Source organism: Acipenser ruthenus, chromosome 17 (assembly GCF_902713425.1).
Source record: "Acipenser ruthenus chromosome 17, fAciRut3.2 maternal haplotype, whole genome shotgun sequence".
Classification (NCBI taxonomy): domain Eukaryota; kingdom Metazoa; phylum Chordata; class Actinopteri; order Acipenseriformes; family Acipenseridae; genus Acipenser; species Acipenser ruthenus.
Window position 1 is genome coordinate 33,438,089 of NC_081205.1, and position 19,111 is coordinate 33,457,199.

The 19,111-nt window shown below is 45.7% G+C and overlaps 1 protein-coding gene across 1 annotated transcript; it reads right to left on the reverse strand.

Moving 5' to 3' along the window:
- Position 1: 1 nt before the first annotated feature.
- On the reverse strand, positions 2 to 18,643 carry LOC117423226 (endothelin-converting enzyme-like 1). Its single transcript, XM_034038728.3, has 18 exons — positions 18,376 to 18,643; positions 15,834 to 16,827; positions 12,710 to 12,778; positions 10,959 to 11,069; positions 9,662 to 9,754; positions 8,878 to 9,002; positions 5,654 to 5,876; positions 5,169 to 5,267; positions 4,949 to 5,023; positions 4,601 to 4,704; positions 4,110 to 4,168; positions 3,589 to 3,640; positions 2,442 to 2,509; positions 2,228 to 2,352; positions 2,034 to 2,099; positions 1,768 to 1,863; positions 1,433 to 1,509; positions 2 to 1,284 (listed from the first exon to the last, which is right to left on the reverse strand). Exons 2-18 carry the CDS (start codon positions 16,566 to 16,568, stop codon positions 1,185 to 1,187), a joined length of 2,277 nt encoding a protein of 758 aa, XP_033894619.3. The 5' UTR covers positions 16,569 to 16,827; positions 18,376 to 18,643; the 3' UTR covers positions 2 to 1,184.
- Positions 18,644 to 19,111: the final 468 nt, after the last annotated feature.

Here is a 19,111-nt window from a genome sequence, read left to right on the forward strand (position 1 = left end):
GAGGCATAAGTGAATGAATACATCTGGATTCGTATTTAGATTTTTACTTTATAGACATTTCAGGTTGAAATAAATAACATGTGCACACAATGTTAACAGTCAAAAAGCACAGTCATTAATGACAGTGTGTAGTTACATCATTCCATAGGGGTGCTTCAGGACACAACACTGACCAACGATAATAAAATACAAAAACATCTCATTTTATTTTACAAATTACATTCAGTTTTCAAACAGCGCGTGCCAGTATTCCCTGTTAAACATGTGTTGATTTCATTGCAGCAATGCACTCTCAAAGTCCCATTCCATCAAATCCCTGCTCAGCAGCCTCTCCTTTCTGAGATGCACTGCAGACGGGCTCCTTGCAGCCGCTGTGGGTTTAGCTTGGCGTGTCTGCTTGCCTTGGTTTCAATGCGGTAGACGCATTTCAGTTCAGTTCATTATTATTAGGGTTTCATTTACCCAGGTTGCACCAGTGACTTGAGGGCTCTGGTATTGTTTCAAAGGGTTCCTGGCTAAACATCCTTGCCTTCTGTGACTCTGTCAGCTTTACACTGTATAATGTGACTGTACATAATACAACAAATTGCAATAGTAATTATAACGACTGCAGGAGACATGACAATATAGGAAACGCAAAGACTGTCGAATGTGTCCGAGTGGGTAGAAAGCTTTTCTCACGTCGGAGGAGGGGTTTATTCAATTTTTTTTAGCAAGTCAGTGTTATAAAAATGTTAATGGAAGTACTAAAAGAAAAAGTCTTTCTGGTGATGTTGAATATATGCTCCCTGTAGAAACTGCTAAAATACCTCTTGCATAGAAGCAAATATTCAGCCCTTCCCTCCAAACTCACTCCAGAAGTTTGTGATTTGAATGTAACTTTATCCTGCCTTTCCTCTAACCTGATATGTGCTGCTGTGTTCTTTAAATTCCTGATGGTTTATTTCCATCGGCAAAAACTCAACGGCTACAAAGCAGTGTGCAGAAATTGCTTTAAGACGTACAACAAACCAGTTATTATAATACGTGTCATTACAAATAATACATGGGGTGGTAATAAACATACAGTATACAAAATATAAAAATAACATCCACAAGGGAAGCAAGAAACAAAAATGAGCAAATTGAAAATAAATAAATAAATGGGGCACAGAGTAGGAGCGGGGTTCTGACTCCGGGGTCGGTCACCACACTGAACACTTGTGGACGGGGTGCATCGGAGACGCCCTGGGACAGTGGAACACTCTGCCAAACTCGTCAAACTGGGACACGCTGCCGATCACCCTGCAGGGACCAGAGAGAGACCGCTGCTTCAGCACAGCCACGATACCCAACACGTACAGCAATCACCTCAATAACAGGCGAAAACCAGCAGGCTGTAAAGTAAGTGTCAATGAGTTTTTTCTTTTCTATCAGTGTCCAGCTGGCTTACCTGTAATGCTCAGGGGCATGCTTGTCTGTCAGGAGCTGCAGGTAGGTGGACTGCGATCGCCTCTTCATGCACCAGTTCTGTACACAGGAGAGAGGAGAGGAGAGGGGGACAGTGTCAGAGCAGAGGCAGATCTACTCTGTCCAGACTCTTTATTCCAGCACATATCAAGTGAGATCTGGGCTGCGTTGGAACGAAGCAAACATTATATGAATGCGTTTGCCACACCGTTCAGGAACCTTAGCAAACACTGCAGTAGTAGAATGCAGTTGTGAACTGAAGCTCGCTGGTTCTGATTCCCAGGGTTGAGCCTTGCTGCTTTCAGATCATTACAGTACCTGGGCAAAGGCGATGAACAGCAGCTGCTCGTGAGTGTATTTGAGGCCTGGGAGGGGCTGCTCTGGGCCGTGCTCTCGGATCCACTTCTGATAGGCCTGTGGCAGAACGAGAAAGAGGCACACACTGATACTGGTCCGGGGACAGGCAGACGTTATATTGATATGCAGTCTTGGAACATTTCAGATAAGTGTTAAATTGCAGCTCCAGTAGGGCTGCCAAAAGCCACACACATATAAACAAGGAGATAGTAAATAACCAGACTTACATAATAGGATAGTTTGAGGCCTCCCATATCTGCAATGTTCTCCCCAAGAGTGAGTTTGCCATTGACCTGTGGAGAGAGAGATGAACAGAGATTCCTAGTTACTGATAATACTCGACGGGCAAGGCGATTTAAAGATGACCAGGACCCTAATGGTGAATGAATGATTGGCGACCAGCACAGCCAGTGAAAGTTACCCTTTGGTTATAGACGGTGAAGTTGTCGTACAGCCGCACGATGCATTCAGCCGCCTTCTGGAATTTATAGTAGGACTCGTCTGTCCACCACTGCTTCAGGTTGCCATAGCGATCGTACTGTCCGCCTGTAACGAGGGAGCAGAGTGAATCACGGGTGCAGGCGTATTGTTGCTGCATGCTACTCTGCGTGTGTATTGCAACGCTGCTGTCTTACCCCAGTCATCATAGCCATGCGTCAGCTCATGCCCAATGATAGCACCAATCCCACCGTAGTTTAAAGACCTGAAATACCATTAAAACAAGGACATGACACAGACATAGGGTAATGCACTCCCATGAAGTTCCATAGTGCGTGTGTGTTTGTAATCTCTGAAATACCATTAAAACAAGGACATGACACAGACATAGGGTAATGCACTCCCATGAAGTTCCATAGTGCGTGTGTGTTTGTAATCTCTGAAATACCATTAAAACAAGGACATGACACAGACATAGGGTAATGCACTCCCATGAAGTTCCATAGTGCGTGTGTGTTTGTAATCTCTGAAATACCATTAAAACAAGGACATGACACAGACATAGGGTAATGCACTCCCATGAAGTTCCATAGTGCGTGTGTGTTTGTAATCTCTGAAATACCATTAAAACAAGGACATGACACAGACATAGGGTAATGCACTCCCATGAAGTTCCATAGTGCGTGTGTGTTTGACCAGGCCTGGGCAGAGATTACAATCCAGCTGAGCGGCGTGTCACAGGCTGTCATTCATGGGAGCACGTTCACAGGTTCTGATTGGAGGAACTCTTTTAGGGGTGGGGAATACCCATCTTGCCAGGTGTTTGACTGCTAAGGGAAATGTGGATTTTTGATGGTATCGGTTTATTAATCCATTCTTTTATATTTGTTTGAAAATGCAGTTGTTTTATTTGATGAGGGCGCTCGGATCGTGGGATCGTGTATTCTTGCACCTGCCGTACGTGCCTTTCACATGCAATATATCCCATTAAACGTTCACCAAAGTATTCTTCACTTGGTTGGTTTTCATTCAGCGCCACAATTACTGGTCTTTCTTCAAACAGATGATACCCCTCCTCCCCTCCACTCCCCAATTCTGAAACCATTTATTCAGGTACATCTCAGTGCTTTTTGAAATTTCACACATCACTGAATGCAAATATGCTTTGGGCTCACATCACTGGAGTGGGAGCTCACATACAGAGGGGGAAGGTATATTTAATGTAAAAATAAGACTAAAGCCATTATTCTTTGTGAAATGACAGCGTGGGAGTGCAACTATAGCACTACAGCGGTGCAATAGCTGGAGAGCGATCATTTTGTGAGGGGGTGGTTTTATACTCACTGAGGAAATTCTGGGTCGTAAAGGGTGGGCTGCAGTATTCCAGCTGGGAAAACTAAGAGAGAGACAGAGTGTGAGTGATGAATCACCTGGTGTAGCACACTTAATGGAGTGTTCATTACTGCTGTAAACGTGTTTATTTAAAGCACCGGTGCGCGGTAAGCTTGCATCAACCCCAGCCAGCGAATTGGAAATCAGAGCCCTAAGTATGGTTTATTAAAGCTGCTAGTACAATCAATCGAGTGTTCATCCTGTCCCACTGCAGCTCCCCGCGGTTCCTTCTTTAACCCTGTAATGCACACCACTGCTGCACAAACTTTGCAGTCCTCATGTTCTGTTTGCAAGCTGAACACAAAAGCTTAAACCTGCATGTATGAACAAGTGGGGCCCATAACTATAGATACAACTTTCAGTCACATACTGTGCACATTTTTAAGACTAGCGCAAACTAGTAGGTTACAGTAACTAGTCCAGTTGTCATGTTCCTGACTCAGATTTGTCTCCTTGACGGTTTCTCTACTTACCCATTTGATTCTTATTGGGCAGGTAGTATGCGTTGAGGGCCTGGGGGGGCAGGAGCCATCTACAACAGAGCAGAGATAGGCATGTGACGAAGTAGGGTGGGGATGGGGTTTGATGGGGTTTAGTGGGGTCTTTAAATGCACCCCCAAAATACCCTGACATGGCACTAGCAAACATGTTCAAATAGAACGTTCTTTTCATGCTAATTGGTTTTTAAAGATAGATGGAGTGGACCAAGCATTTAATTGGCTGTCTTTGTAATTTTAGACCAATTAGGTTGCATCATATTTTGAATAACAGCTGTAATTTTAAACACGAGTCATAAGATGAGAAGTCTTTGTCCGTGTCTTTTTTTTTTTAACATTACGATTTTGCTCCGCCACTTTTTAAGGCTTCTGCATATTTTGAAGATAACCTTCCATGCTGTTGCTTTGGGTTGGGATCCCTGCCCTACAGAAGAGACTATGCTCTGTCCCAGGACAGGGTTACTCACGCTGTTTTGTCCACCTCCTGGTGTATCTTCTTCACAGAGAGCTTGATGTTGAACTTGATGCTGTTCAGCACATTCTTGAAGTACGTTTTCTCACTCACTTCAAACTGAGAGAGAGCGAGAGAGATGAGTCACACCAGCGCAATAAACACCAGGCCAGCTAAATACATCATTAGAGATTCCAGCATCATCTTCATATATGCATTACGTTCTGGCTTCCACAAATGTAGTACTGAATTCTTACAGCAATCACTGACCTTCTGGTCCCCTTAATAGAAACAATGCAATGACGATACAACGCTACAGCCGCCCTGCACTCAGAACATGAGCCAGGTTACTAGCTGGACCCACCCCGTATTCTGCATCGATGGCTTCTGGCTTCAGCAGGTAGTCCGGGTAACCAATCATCACCATCATATGGCGCAGCTGAAGAAAAAAAATAAATAAAAAGTTGGAAATGCCGATTCCCAGAGAATACCTGTCTTTAATGAGAGCAGGTTCAGCTCAGTTTGATGCTCTGATTTCTTTATTTTTTGTGCAGAGGAGGAGGAAGGACGCTAGGGGCTCGTACCTTGGCCCTGGCTGCCTCTTTGGTCACCTCGTCCATCCAGTCGAGCTCCTGCAGCCGCCGGTCCAGCGAGTGTTTGATGTGTTCCACCAGCTGCTGCACCTGCAACGCACACACCAGCATCGTCACACGCTATTCCACTGCAAGGCTAATAGAATGGACTCGGAGTGAAGCCGTCTCAGTGGTGAGCTGATTGAGAGAGAGGTCGTCAGTGAAAGGGGCTGGCAGGACTGCTCGGTACTCTATATGGAGCTGATAACAAGGAGGACTCCAGGGCCTGGATGGGGGTTTGATTGGTTCAAGTTGGATTGACCCAGACTGGAAATGGTCCTTGTTGCCACCCCCTGTCCTACAGTATCAATACATTCTGGTGGACTGCAGACCGCAGCACCGTGTACTGCACGGCTTGTTGGCCAGGAGCACCAGGCACCTGATCTTGCATCCCGATCCCCTGAATGAACCCACCACCCCAGTGTGGAGGAGCCCACCTTGGCCTTGCTGGCAGAGGAGAAGTACTCCTCCACGAAGAGGGCCCCCAGCGCCATGCCGAAGTGCTTGTTGGCCTGGTTCAGGCACATGCGGCCCAGCTCCAGCTGCTGCTCCGTGCCCTCGATCTCGTGGGAGAACTCGTGGATGGTGTTGCGGAATGGCGTGGACAGGTGCTCGCTCAGCGCCGCCACGATGCGCCACAGCATGTAGTTATGCAGGACCCTGAGAGGGGGGACAGGGGGGCACAGTGAGCTTTCCATAACGCCATTCATTTCATTTCATTTCATTTATTTCTTAGCAGACACCCTGACACCACACAGTAACCAAAGGGATGCTCTAAAGGGAGGATTCAGCAGCCAGGTGTTTCACAGGTGATGCTCAAAAGGGAGGATTCAGCAGCCAGGTGTTTCGCAGGTGATGCTCAAAAGGGAGGATTCAGCAGCCAGGTGTTTCACAGGTGATGCTCAAAAGGGAGGATTCAGCAGCCAGGTGTTTCGCAGGTGATGCTCTAAAGGGAGGATTCAGCAGCCAGGTGTTTTACAGGTGTCATGAGTCCTCTAAAGGGAGGATTCAGCAGCCAGGTGTTTCGCAGGTGATGCTCTAAAGGGAGGATTCAGCAGCCAGGTGTTTCGCAGGTGATGCTCTAAAGGGAGGATTCAGCAGCCAGGTGTTTCGCAGGTGATGCTCTAAAGGGAGGATTCAGCAGCCAGGTGTTTCGCAGGTGATGCTCTAAAGGGAGGATTCAGCAGCCAGGTGTTTCACAGGTGATGCTCTAAAGGGAGGATTCAGCAGCTAGGTGTTTCACAGGTTGTTTATAAACAATAAAATATGCAAAAAAAAAAACCATAATGGCCAGAGTTATCAGAGCTCTTTACTTTGGCGTGCAACTCAAAAAGAAAATAAATGGTCACAGACCAATGTGTCCAGCAGGTGGCTGGAACTGCCACAGATTACGACTTTAAAACATGGGAAACACATTGAGCAGGAAACTATTCCCAAGCCAAGATGTGAGAGAAGCCAGGTACGGAGCAGCAGTGGAGTTACTGAGCCCTGTAAACACAAGCATTGTTAATACTGCACATGAACAGCAATCCCTGTAAACACAAGCATTGTTAATACTGCACATGAACAGCAATCCCTGTAAACACAAGCGTTGTTAATACTGCACATGAACAGCAATCCCTGTAAACACAAGCATTGTTAATACTGCACATGAACAGCAATCCCTGTAAACACAAGCGTTGTTAATACTGCACATGAACAGCAATCCCTGTAAACACAAGCGTTGTTAATACTGCACATGAACAGCAATCCCTGTAAACACAAGCATTGTTAATACTGCACATGAACAGCAATCCCTGTAAACACAAGCATTGTTAATACTGCACATGAACAGCAATCCCTGTAAACACAAGCATTGTTAATACTGCACATGAACAGCAATCCCTCATACAGGAACACAGGTGTACATGCAATCAAAGGTAAACACAACAAGGAACAGTGGAGAAATACAGGAATCCACTGAGTTAATACATACTGGAGAGGGGGGAGGGAGGCAGCTCTGAATGGGATACAGGTACTGGGGGCACCTAGACAACCACCAACATCATAATAATAATCATCATCATTAAGAAAAATAATACTAATCATCATCACCATAATCAATAATAATAAAAATCATCATCATCACCATAATCAATAATAATAAAAATCATCATGCCAGTCCCTCATACAGACAGACAGACGGATGTGAGGTGTAGAGAGAGTCATCGCTGCTGTGCCAGTCCCTCATACAGACAGACAGACGGATGTGAGGTGTAGAGAGAGTCATCACTGCTGTGCCAGTCCCTCATACAGACAGACAGACGGATGTGAGGTGTAGAGAGAGTCATCGCTGCTGTGCCAGTCCCTCATACAGACAGACAGACGGATGTGAGGTGCAGAGAGAGTCATCGCTGCTGTACCAGTCCCTCATACAGACAGACAGACGGATGTGAGGTGTAGAGAGAGTCATCGCTGCTGTGCCAGTCCCTCATACAGACAGACAGACGGATGTGAGGTGTAGAGAGAGTCATCGCTGCTGTGCCAGTCCCTCATACAGACAGACAGACGGATGTGAGGTGTAGAGAGAGTCATCGCTGCTGTGCCAGTCCCTCATACAGACAGACAGACGGATGTGAGGTGTAGAGAGAGTCATCGCTGCTGTGCCAGTCCCTCATACAGACAGACAGACGGATGTGAGGTGTAGAGAGAGTCATCGCTGCTGTGCCAGTCCCTCATACAGACAGACAGACGGATGTGAGGTGTAGAGAGAGTCATCGCTGCTGTGCCAGTCCCTCATACAGACAGACAGACGGATGTGAGGTGTAGAGAGAGTCATCGCTGCTGTGCCAGTCCCTCATACAGACAGACAGACGGATGTGAGGTGTAGAGAGAGTCATCGCTGCTGTACCAGTCCCTCATACAGACAGATGGATGTGAGGTGTAGAGAGAGTCATCACTGCTGTACCAGTCCCTCATACAGACAGACAGATGGATGTGAGGTGTTGAGTGAGTCATCGCTGCTGTACCAGTCCCTAGCAGAGCCATGTCTGGAGTCTTTAACAAGATTCCTCTCGTCTCCTCGGAGCTCAGTGAGGAATTCCAATATGTTTATTGACTTTCACAGTAAAAGAGGTTGGAGGAGATCAATAGCAATTATCTTAAGCCATCTGTGTACTCAGATACCCCAATGGAGAAGAGACTAAACCAGTTAGAACACCCTGGTGCATTCAAATTAGCCCTGCGAGGTTTTAGTTGTGCTTGGGTTTGATAGCCCCTGTGCTTTTACATTAGCGGAAGGCTGATTAAGACTGCCGGGGCTTTCTTGTGCTGTGGACCTAATAGGATCCCTTACATTGAGAAACGTCTTCATACCCAAACAGTGTTTAGGGTTATAATATCAGCATTTCCCTCGGCACGACCATTGCCAATAGAGAATCGACTCCCACCCTCATCTCCGGTTTACAAGTAGTTCTAATGTAGTATGGAATGTACTGCCCAATCTTTTTGGAATGCATTATTTTTCTGAATCGTCTCCTGCCGGTTTTATAAATGCTTTGCATTTTGATATGTGCGTTTCTATTGAATGCTGTTGTATGCGGAGTTCATCCTTGGTCTCCCAATTCCCTGACCGAGCTGCAGATTAATGACTCCGCTGACCCCCTCCCCCCTCCCCCTGTACCTTTTCGGGGTGGTCTTGATGATGTCAGACACTTTCTGCATGTAATCCGTGGCAAGCACGACGATCTCCTCATCTTCTGACAAGTTGTCGTGGAATATCCTGTCCAGCAAACGTTTCCAGTGTAGCTGCAACACAAACACACAACGCAGAATGGGTTTAGGAAAACAATTCCACAGAAGACCCAGCGGTACTAATTCCTGCAATCAGCAGGGCTTTTAAATAGTAATAACACTGACGCTGTGCTGGCACTTGTACTCGCAATCGCCTTTAAGAAGTGCTATCGGCAGGCATTCAATAAATCCACTCATCAAGGTGTTGATTTCAAAACAAGAAAAGCTGTCCTTCCCTCACCTTTACAATCGAATACCGCTCAATGGGAATTGACTTCTGCATTGAGTGTTTTAAAAGCCGATTGGAAGTGAATTATCCCTGCATCCAGGGCGCTGGCAATCGCTATTCTTTTGAAATCAACACATTAATGAATGGATTTATTTAAAGACTTCTTAAGGGCAATTCCGTATCAGCACACCCCTGAATAATAGACCATTGCTGAAGCCATATACACGGCTGCTGTATTTACATACAACTTATATAGACAGTTTTTCTTAAAAACAGCAGAAACAGGCACAGGCCAATTCCAGCTTCAGGCATTTAAGATATAAAACCACATATTTTATATGCAAAATACATCCCATTTTAGCATCCCATTTTATCAACCTGTGAAGACTCCCGTGATAGAGACAGGAGTGTGGGAGTGGATAATAGATTTATTAAAATCACTTACGCTTGGTGCTATCCTCTGTAATTGCCTGAGGGTAATTCTGTTATACATGGTGTTGATATCTCTTCTTTGTTCATCAAACTCTGAAATAGTTATCTGAACGCAAATGGAAAAAAGAAGCGTTATCACTAAGACTGCAGACCCAGCACACATTACCCAGAGAGGAACTACAAACAACTCTATCCCTCTGTGGAAAAGCTATCTTCAGGGAAGCGCACACACAACTCGGGGAGAAAAAAAGATATGGAAATAAATGCGAGCCATCCTGTTTAAAAAAAAAAAACAGCTACGGTTAGCAGAATCATAAAACCCTAGTGAAAGTCAAATGGAACTGGAATTCGCACACCAGCTAAATGAAGGCACTTTGCCGAAATGGCTTGAGCGCTTCTCTCATCTCTAAAAGAAACCAGAAAATCCCTGGATTCAGCTGTAACTGTATCGAAAACCCCTGGCAAGCTTTAAAAAAAATTAAATCAAACCGCACACCATTACAATAATAAACCTTGCTTTAAATGGCACTGCCACTTTGTCCTTCCATTGAATCCTAGTCAAGGTCAGCCTGGTTATTCTGTATGACGGGAATTGAGTATAGTAGGGTTCCCACCTGTCCCTGCTTTCCCCGGATCGTCCCGGTTTTCATTAAGGTGGGAATTCAATATGCCTTCCCAAGACACTTAATGCCAGTACCATCAATTGAGCCCAAGTTAGATAAATCAGGATACAGCATTATCAGGATACAGCATTATCAGGATCCAGCGTTATCAGGATACAGTATTATCAGGATACAGTGTTATCAGGATACAGTATTATCAGGATCCAGCGTTATCAGGATACAGCGTTATCAGGATACAGTGTTATCAGGATACAGTATTATCAGGATACAGCGTTATCAGGATACAGCGTTATCAGGATACAGTATTCCTGCAAACTAGTTGGTTGTCAATACTATAGTAGTAATAATATTAATGGTTCCTATTGGATGAACAGAGGATTTCTAAACAGAGTTTACACCTTTAAAACCCACCCCTTCTGTTCGGAGGTCCAGTTTTTTTGTACGTCAGAGATGGCAACCCCAGAGTATAAATGATGGTTCAAGGAGGTCACTCACACTGGCCAGTACAGTATAGAGAGGTCACTCACATTGGCCAGTAGAGTATAGAGAGGTCACTCACATTGGCCAGTACAGTATAGAGAGGTCACTCACATTGGCCAGTAGAGTATAGAGAGGTCACTCACATTGGCCAGTAGAGTATAGAGAGGTCACTCACATTGGCCAGCAGAGTATAGAGAGGTCACTCACATTGGCCAGTCGCGTCTCCAGCAGCAGGATCTCCTCAGATTTCTGTGTGGCGTTTTCAGCTCCCAACAGACTCACCAGCCTCTCCATCAGTGTTTTGTAGGCATCTAAAATCTGTACAGAAAAGCACAGGCTCTGATAATGAAGCCGATCTACTATTCATAGTGTGTATATCATTATCACCATCATTACCATCATTATCCTCATCATTAGCATATGTAGCCCAATGCGCTAATTAACATTCGAAATGAACTGACTCAACAGTGGCTACCAGCTGGACAGCACTTTATTTAACCCCACTGAGATGGCCAATCGGAATTGTTCTTACCCACTGCTTCCAAGCTGACCAATCATGACAGAGTTCTGGCAAGTGCTCAACGGTTCATGCACTGGTCAGTTCTTTTTATTATTTTATTTGAACTGCAAACCGCTGTTTGTTCATAGTCTCACCCTCTCTCTACCAGAAACAAACGTCACATTTCTAAGGACAGCTTATTTGCTTGATTAGCTGAGACATTAATTATTATTATTATTATTTATTTCTTAGCAGACGCCCTTATCCAGGGCGACTTACAATCGTAAGCAAATACATTTCAAATTAAGTATTCAAGATTCAAAACCCTTTACTTGTGTATTTATGTTTTACATTTTAATAGCGTTGTGTGATGTTGCTTCTGGGAAACTCATTTCAGACCAGATTTAAAAAGCTGTTGATGTAATCAGACTAGGAACATGCAGCTCCAGCAGCTCAGTATGTGAAAAGCGGGGCCGGCTCATTCTCTTCAATGCAAAAGCAGAGGGCCATCCATGCACCCTCCCCCTGCAAGCTCTCCTCCATTCAGAGACTGGAGGCTATGTCAAGTGCTCAGTTGACAGCCTATTGGACAGGTCCTTTAATTGAAGTATGGACAGCAGCACATACTCTGAACAGTCTTCATACTGCCTAATGCACTTGTACTGTTTTTAAAACGCTGGACTCACAGTATCTTCAGTCTTCATCCTTCACATGAGGAATAAACCGCACCCTTTGTACATAGTCTGCAACTGAGCACACCGATGCAGCTCCTTATATTGTCGACAGACAGGCAGGCAGGCAGGCAGGCAGACAGACAGACAGACAGACAGACAGGCAGGCAGGCAGACAGACAGACAGGCAGGCAGGCAGGCAGACAGACAGACAGACAGACAGACAGGCAGGCAGGCAGACAGACAGACAGACAGACAGACAGACAGACAGACAGACAGACAGGCAGGCAGACAGACAGACAGACAGACAGGCAGGCAGACAGACAGACAGACAGGCAGGCAGGCAGACAAACAGGCAGACAGGCAGGCAGACAGGCAGGCAGACAGGCAGACAGACAGGCAGGCAGACAGGCAGACAGGCAGACAGGCAGACAGACAGACAGACAGGCAGGCAGGCAGGCAGGCAGACAGACAGACAGACAGACAGGCAGGCAGGCAGACAAACAGGCAGACAGACAGACAGGCAGACAGGCAGACAGGCAGACAGACAGACAGACAGGCAGGCAGGCAGGCAGGCAGGCAGGCAGACAGACAGACAGACAGGCAGGCAGGCAGACAGACAGACAGACAGGCAGGCAGGCAGACAAACAGGCAGACAGACAGACAGACAGACAAGCAGGCAGACAGACAGGCAGACAGGCAGACAGGCAGGCAGACAGGCAGACAGACAGGCAGGCAGGCAGACAGACAGGCAGGCAGACAGGCAGGCAGGCAGACAGACAGCTCACCTTGATACTGTCTTCATCCTGCCCCAGGTAGAGGGTTCTTTCTGGTAAGGTGAGCCCTTCCTGGTCAATCTGAAATGCAAACATAAATAATCATTTATTTTATGCTCCTTACGGTAATGTTTTTATTTCAAAATAATTCTGTGGCATGAATAAGTGTTTAACTGATATGAGCGAGTACACATTTACTGTAGGCAGATATCAGTGCTGTTCCAAAAACGCAATAACCTATAGCTGTCTTTGTTCAAATGATGTCTTAAATATTTATAGGAGCAGTAAACTACCACTATACTATACGTCCTAATAAAACTATTATTTAATATCTTGGATTTCCAGCTTTATATCCCCTGTGATACCTTATGTGGCACATAGCAGTTAAACAGATCTGTGGCACAGAGCAGACAGTGCCTGCTAAACAGATCTGTGGCACATAGCAGACAGTCCCTGTTAAACAGATCTGTGGCACAGAGCAGACAGTGCCTGCTAAACAGATCCCCTCTATAAAGGTCTGGGCTTCGAGCGAGCACACAAGCACGCATGTAGAAAAACAACTTTCTCCCTGATAGTCTATAATATGATGAAATGAAAGAGAAGTACCGGTTGCACAGCTTGAGTATTGCCGCATGCATGAGTTCACAGCACAGGTGTGATGGAAATGACAGTATGTTACTGATTATATAGTGCTACTGTGTAAAACTAGTTGTTGATGTAAAACTCTTTATGATGTGTGTAACGTTGCTATCTGAATCAAGTTTATTACGTCAGAGGGGTTGTTGTTGCCGCTGTGATAAATGAGCACACATTATCTGCTTGAGTTGTGATTCTCTGGGTCTGTTTGTAATGAATTGAGTTAAATATGGTGATGGGGAAAAACAAAACTAGGAAACGGGGAGATCAACTAATACGGATGGCTTGTGGTGTCTCTGTAGCTACTGGATATTGTAGAATCTGCAGGGCATCGCGAGAGCTTACATTGCTATTTATTTATGATTTGTTTCATTACAATCAGGTTCATTTTATTGTACAGGACTGTTGGGGATCTTGATGGGAAGGGTGCGGTGGGTAACCACTGTGTCAATGAGAAACAGTGCAGAAAATCCACCCTGAACAATCAGGAGAGCACTTGAACTGATCAGCCCCTTCGCTCATCAAGCTCTTCCACCATTCATCTGAAGAACACTTTATTATCGCAAGCCTGGGACTGTCACGCCCCATTAGTTTCAGTGATGCCTGGCATGTGAGCGTATGCCATCAGTCATTCTTAGAGCAGAATGTGCAGTACGTACACTCACAAACACACACACGTACGCACGCATGCACGCACACACGCGCACACACACACACACACACGCATGCATGCACGCACATTGATCTTCGCCTATTGTATATATATATATATATATATATATATATATATATATATATCGTATATCACGCAGACGAACAGTTATTGAGCATTACTGATAAGGAAAAATGCTCCGAAACTAATTTAAAAGCAAATGAAATAAAATCTGCTGGAAACCACTTGTAATAAATGCTTCAGTGACACTATAGTACCGAAATACCATTATTCTATAGCAGTGGACAATGACACTAGCTCATGTGTTACAGTATATTTACCACCAATCCCAATGTTAGTTTGGATCTGTTCAGAACTTGTTCAAGTTAATCATCATTCATCAATAGTAAATTTCAGGTATAAACCATGCTCTGTAATGGAATTACTTTAAACAGCCCAACTGTGTAAAACTCAATGGTACAGAATAGCCAGCACAGTCTTGGCCATCGGGACTATCTGAACTGTCCATCCACGTGCATTGGCATAGTCATTAAAACAGCTCAGCCAAGACCGCTGCCTCCAATAATGCATCTCCAGTCGTCCGGAATAAAGACTGCTGTTAATCTTCGTGTTTGGTCTTTCCCTTTCTTTATTTTTACTCAAGAGGATTGAATGGTGGAGCCCACTTTACCTCAAGAATTGATTTCCCCCTGTCTGCGTGTAGCGGCCGCTATGCTGGCTGCATGTTAATATTCTCTGGGTATGTCTGTCCTGAATGGAGCCAAGCTCCACTCCTTCCCCCTGTGCTGTTTATATTGTCAAACGTGTTGGAAGTTAAGCCTTTCAGAAAAGGTCCTGGCAGTAAACTATACTTCATATTTTCAGTGAATGCTAAACCACACAGTGAGGTGCTTACTGTATGGGTTCAGTTAAACTGTTCCTGGGAATGTAGTGCTTCACTGCCTTCCAATTTCAGAGATCTTATCATCTCACAGACAAGGCAGCACCTTGGTGTGTGTCTTCTGATGTAGTCGGGACAGCGGATGGCAAACATTGATTTAAGCAGTAGTACCCACCGTGATCTAGGCAATCCCTGCTCTGTGTCTGTAGCTCTAGTGCATGAGGGCAGCTTCTTAGTTTGCTAGTTTGCAATAGTGCTGTCTGTGATTAAGCCATCCTTAGCCTAACTAGGATCTCCAGCGAGAGAACGCTACAGTACAAGAATACAAGCGCTGGATTGGCTCACGTGACTTCATCCCTGGACTCACCCTGATGGCGTTTCTGGAGGAGTTCTTATCACTCCCTGGACTCACCCTGATGGCGTTTCTGGAGTTCTTATCACTCCCTGGAATCATCCTGATGGTGTTCCGGGAGGAGTTTTTATCACTCCCTGGACTCACCCTGATGGCATTCCAGGAGGAGTTCTTATCACTCCCTGGAATCACCCTGATGGTGTTCCGGGAGGAGTTCTTATCACTCCCTGGACTCACCCTGATGGCGTACCTGGAGGAGTTCTTATCACTCCCTGGAATCACCCTGATGGCGTACCTGGAGGAGTTCTTATCACTCCCTGGAATCACCCTGATGGTGTTCCGGGAGGAGTTCTTATCACTCTCTGGACTCACCCTGATGGCGTACCAGGAGGAATTCTTATCACTCCCTGAAATCACCCTGATGGTGTTCCGGGAGGAGTTTTTATCACTCCCTGGACTCACCCTGATGGCGTTCCTGGAGGAGTTCTTATCACTCCCTGGACTCACCCTGATGTCGTTCCTGGAGGAGTTCTTATCACTCCCTGGACTCCCTGATGGTGTTCCGGGAGGAGTTCTTATCGCTCCCTGGACTCACCCTGATGGCATTCCTGGATGAGTTCTTATCGTCCACGCTGACAGTCAGAGAGAAGAACACGGCGGTGCTGTAGACTCCCTGGGTCCTGTAGAGCAGCTCGTTGAAGTCCCCCACCAGGTCCCAGCCCCCACATCTCTCGATCACGTCCATCATGGGCCGGGCCCCAAGCCGGTCAATCTCCCGCATGTCCACACAGGAGCGGTAGAACTCCTTGACCTTCCTCTCGGCCGAGCCCCTGTCCTTGCGGCGCACCGGCCGCAGCAGGAGGCTCTGCAGCTTCTCCTCGTTCTGCTCCCCGATGGCACTAATGATCCCATAGCTCAGCTTGTCCTCGGGGATGCCGTGGCGCCGCAGCCAGCCCCCGCAGGCGAAGGTGTAGAAGTCTGTGCAGGGGTCGATGGTGGGGTCGATGTTTCCCGAGATGAAGCGAGAGGCCCTGAGGAAGGCCTTCTTCTTCTGGCAGTCCTCCAGGCAGTGGCTCTCCGGCTCCAGGGACAGGTACTTGAGCACCAACATGCTGCCCAGGATGACGCACAGCCCCGCGGCGAAGACCAGGGCGGACATGAGGCAGATCTCCCGCTTGCTCCAGCGTGGCAGGGCGCTCCCGGGCTGCTTCCTCCCAGCCAGGTGCAGGTTCAGCCCATTGCTCAGGGTGCTGCCGCTGGTGTACTTGCTCACGTACTTCACCTCCTGGAACTCGTCGTAGTGAGCAGTCAGCGAATAGGTGTTATCCATGGTGCTTCAAATGGCGTTACAGCAAGCAATGAAAGACAAGAGTTCTGCTATCCAGCATGAAGGATGCAATTTAATTCAAAGCCATGTCATACCTCCTCCTCCTCTTCCACCACCTTACGGGTTTTTTTTGCAAAAGACTGGACAGAAATTAGTCACCCAGTGCCTGTCCCCCACCCCAAAACAAAAAAAGTCTTGTATTTCAGTACAATCCCATTTCTTTGTACCTGCTTTCTGTCTTCATGTGCTGGAGGACGACTTCCTAGAGGACAAGAAAAACACAAGAAAACTTCATTCAATTCTGTGACATTTTGTCTTGATTTCTTGCTCTTTAACATTGCGGTAGACTCGTGAAATGTATAGATCTGCTGCCTGGCAGTAATCTGCATGGAGGAAGGGGGGGCGGTGAGAGGGGGGTTAATATCAGTGGCACCCTAGACAAAGCACTGACCTCTAATGTCACATGGATCGTGGGTTAAAAACCTGCCAAGAAATGACATGAACCAGCGCCCCAGAGTGGCATAGGGAAGTATGTGCACTGTTTTATAGCATTGTTTTAGAGCATTACTAAAATTGATGCTGATGAAATGGATAACGGTACATTTAAAACCCTGCGTGGTCTCTGCTGATGATGAAATGGATAGTGGTACATTTAAAACAAGGGTTCTCAGTCCTCATTGATTTGTTGAATAATTTTCAATCAAAGTGGTGCACAGTCTGTTTAAAAGCTTCACTGTTGTTTCAGACATTTCGGATCCACTTTCCTGCTAATGAAAATTAAAATTAAAAGCAGATTATCAATCCCCAAAGAGCAGGTTCGCAGCTCTGTCCTATTAAACCTGTCCTATTAAACCTGTCCTATTAAACCTGGCAACGAGCCACAGACATCTGGCTAAGTAAAAACGTTCCTCACCTGGGCACAGAGTCAGAGCAGGGGAAAAAAGCAAAGTGCAATTTCCTTCAAGGGGAGAATCGGATGAATGAAGGTGAGACGAAACACGGATGCAGTTCCAGTGATAGGGTGCAGCATAAACAACGCCCAAAGCAAAGCCTCTCTTTCTCAAGAAAGCTCTTAAAACATTGATGGCATGTGTAATCCTGCGAAGGACAGCTACAGCCGTTGATGCAAGGGGTTCCAATTACAGGAGAAAACCTCCTGCCAGACCTTCATTCAAATGAAATGCTTGATTGCATTGTGCTCCCCCACCCCACCCTTCTTTTTTACCTGCTTAATCAAGGTTCATCTGAGGACTACAAAGTGCCTGAATTGTTCATTTCTGGTTTTGTAACATTCATTTTATTTCGGTCTTGATAAATGTGGACTTGTGGTAAAAAATTATATATATATATATATATATATATATATATATATATATATATATATATATATATATATATATATATATTAGCAAAAATAATTCTTTAGCATTTTAGCTGTTACAATCTGGATGCATGTAAAAACACAGCATTGTTAAATACAACTGTTGCAACTCTGATCCACTCCACAATCTCCAAACAGACATCTGTGGTCAGACTGTATTATGCCAGTGTCCCAGGTAGTCCTGATACAGGCAGGCACGGACTGAAGCAATTGAAATGAGAAGCAGCCCTGGGATTCAGAAGTAGCTAATCTGGGTGGCTGTCATTTCTGCAAACAAATGAAGTTTTTGGTTCCCTTTTTGTAACGAGTGCTGCCCATTCAAGCAGAGCCGCCCTCATAGATTCATTATACTGTGTGTATCACAAATATAACATGCACACATACTGCACAGCTTCTAATACAAAAGTAGAGACAGAGGAAGACACTTACCCTGAGTAAGATGTGCAGCGGAGGTGAGGAGAGCTCTGCAGATTACAGAGAGTGGGAGCAGCAGCAGTGTGCAGGTCCAGCACAAGTGTTGAGACTGCGAGAGAGCGACAGAGAGAGTGAGAGAGGGAGAGGGTGAGTGGGAGCTGCTCTGAGCTTTAGACTGGGAGCCTGTCCTCCCCACCTGTCTCAGTAAAGTCAGTGGTAAGAGCTCAGTACTGCAGCTGTGAAACGAGATCACACTGTCCTGTATGGAGCTGTCAACTGCGCCAGCGCTCTGTGTGTGTAAACATTAGATACACAATGATCATGCAAATAAGCTTTCTCGTAGCCCATGCCATTAAAATCTTACCTCATAGTCAATTTACTGGAATGAGTAGCAGCCACTGAACTAAATGATATGAGCAAGGGAGCGTCATGCAAGGAGCTTATGTTCTTGCTTTCTTTTCTTTCTTTCTTTTCTTTCTTTCTTTCTTTCTTTCTTTCTTTCAAGGAAGTACATTAACCCATTCCTGTCCAGGGACAGGGACGATCAGAGAGGTCAGTGCAATGAAAGGGTTGGGAGCGTGGTCTTGTTAAAGGGAAAGCTCTTTTGTATCCTTTTGATTACACTCCGGGGTCTGAACCCTGTTGTGTGCGCCTGTGTTTGCACCCCCCCTCTTCATTAAATGAACCCCCCACTGCTGCATTCCCTACTGCAGTACTCTCTAAATGCAGTTTTGTTGTGTGATTTAGCTGA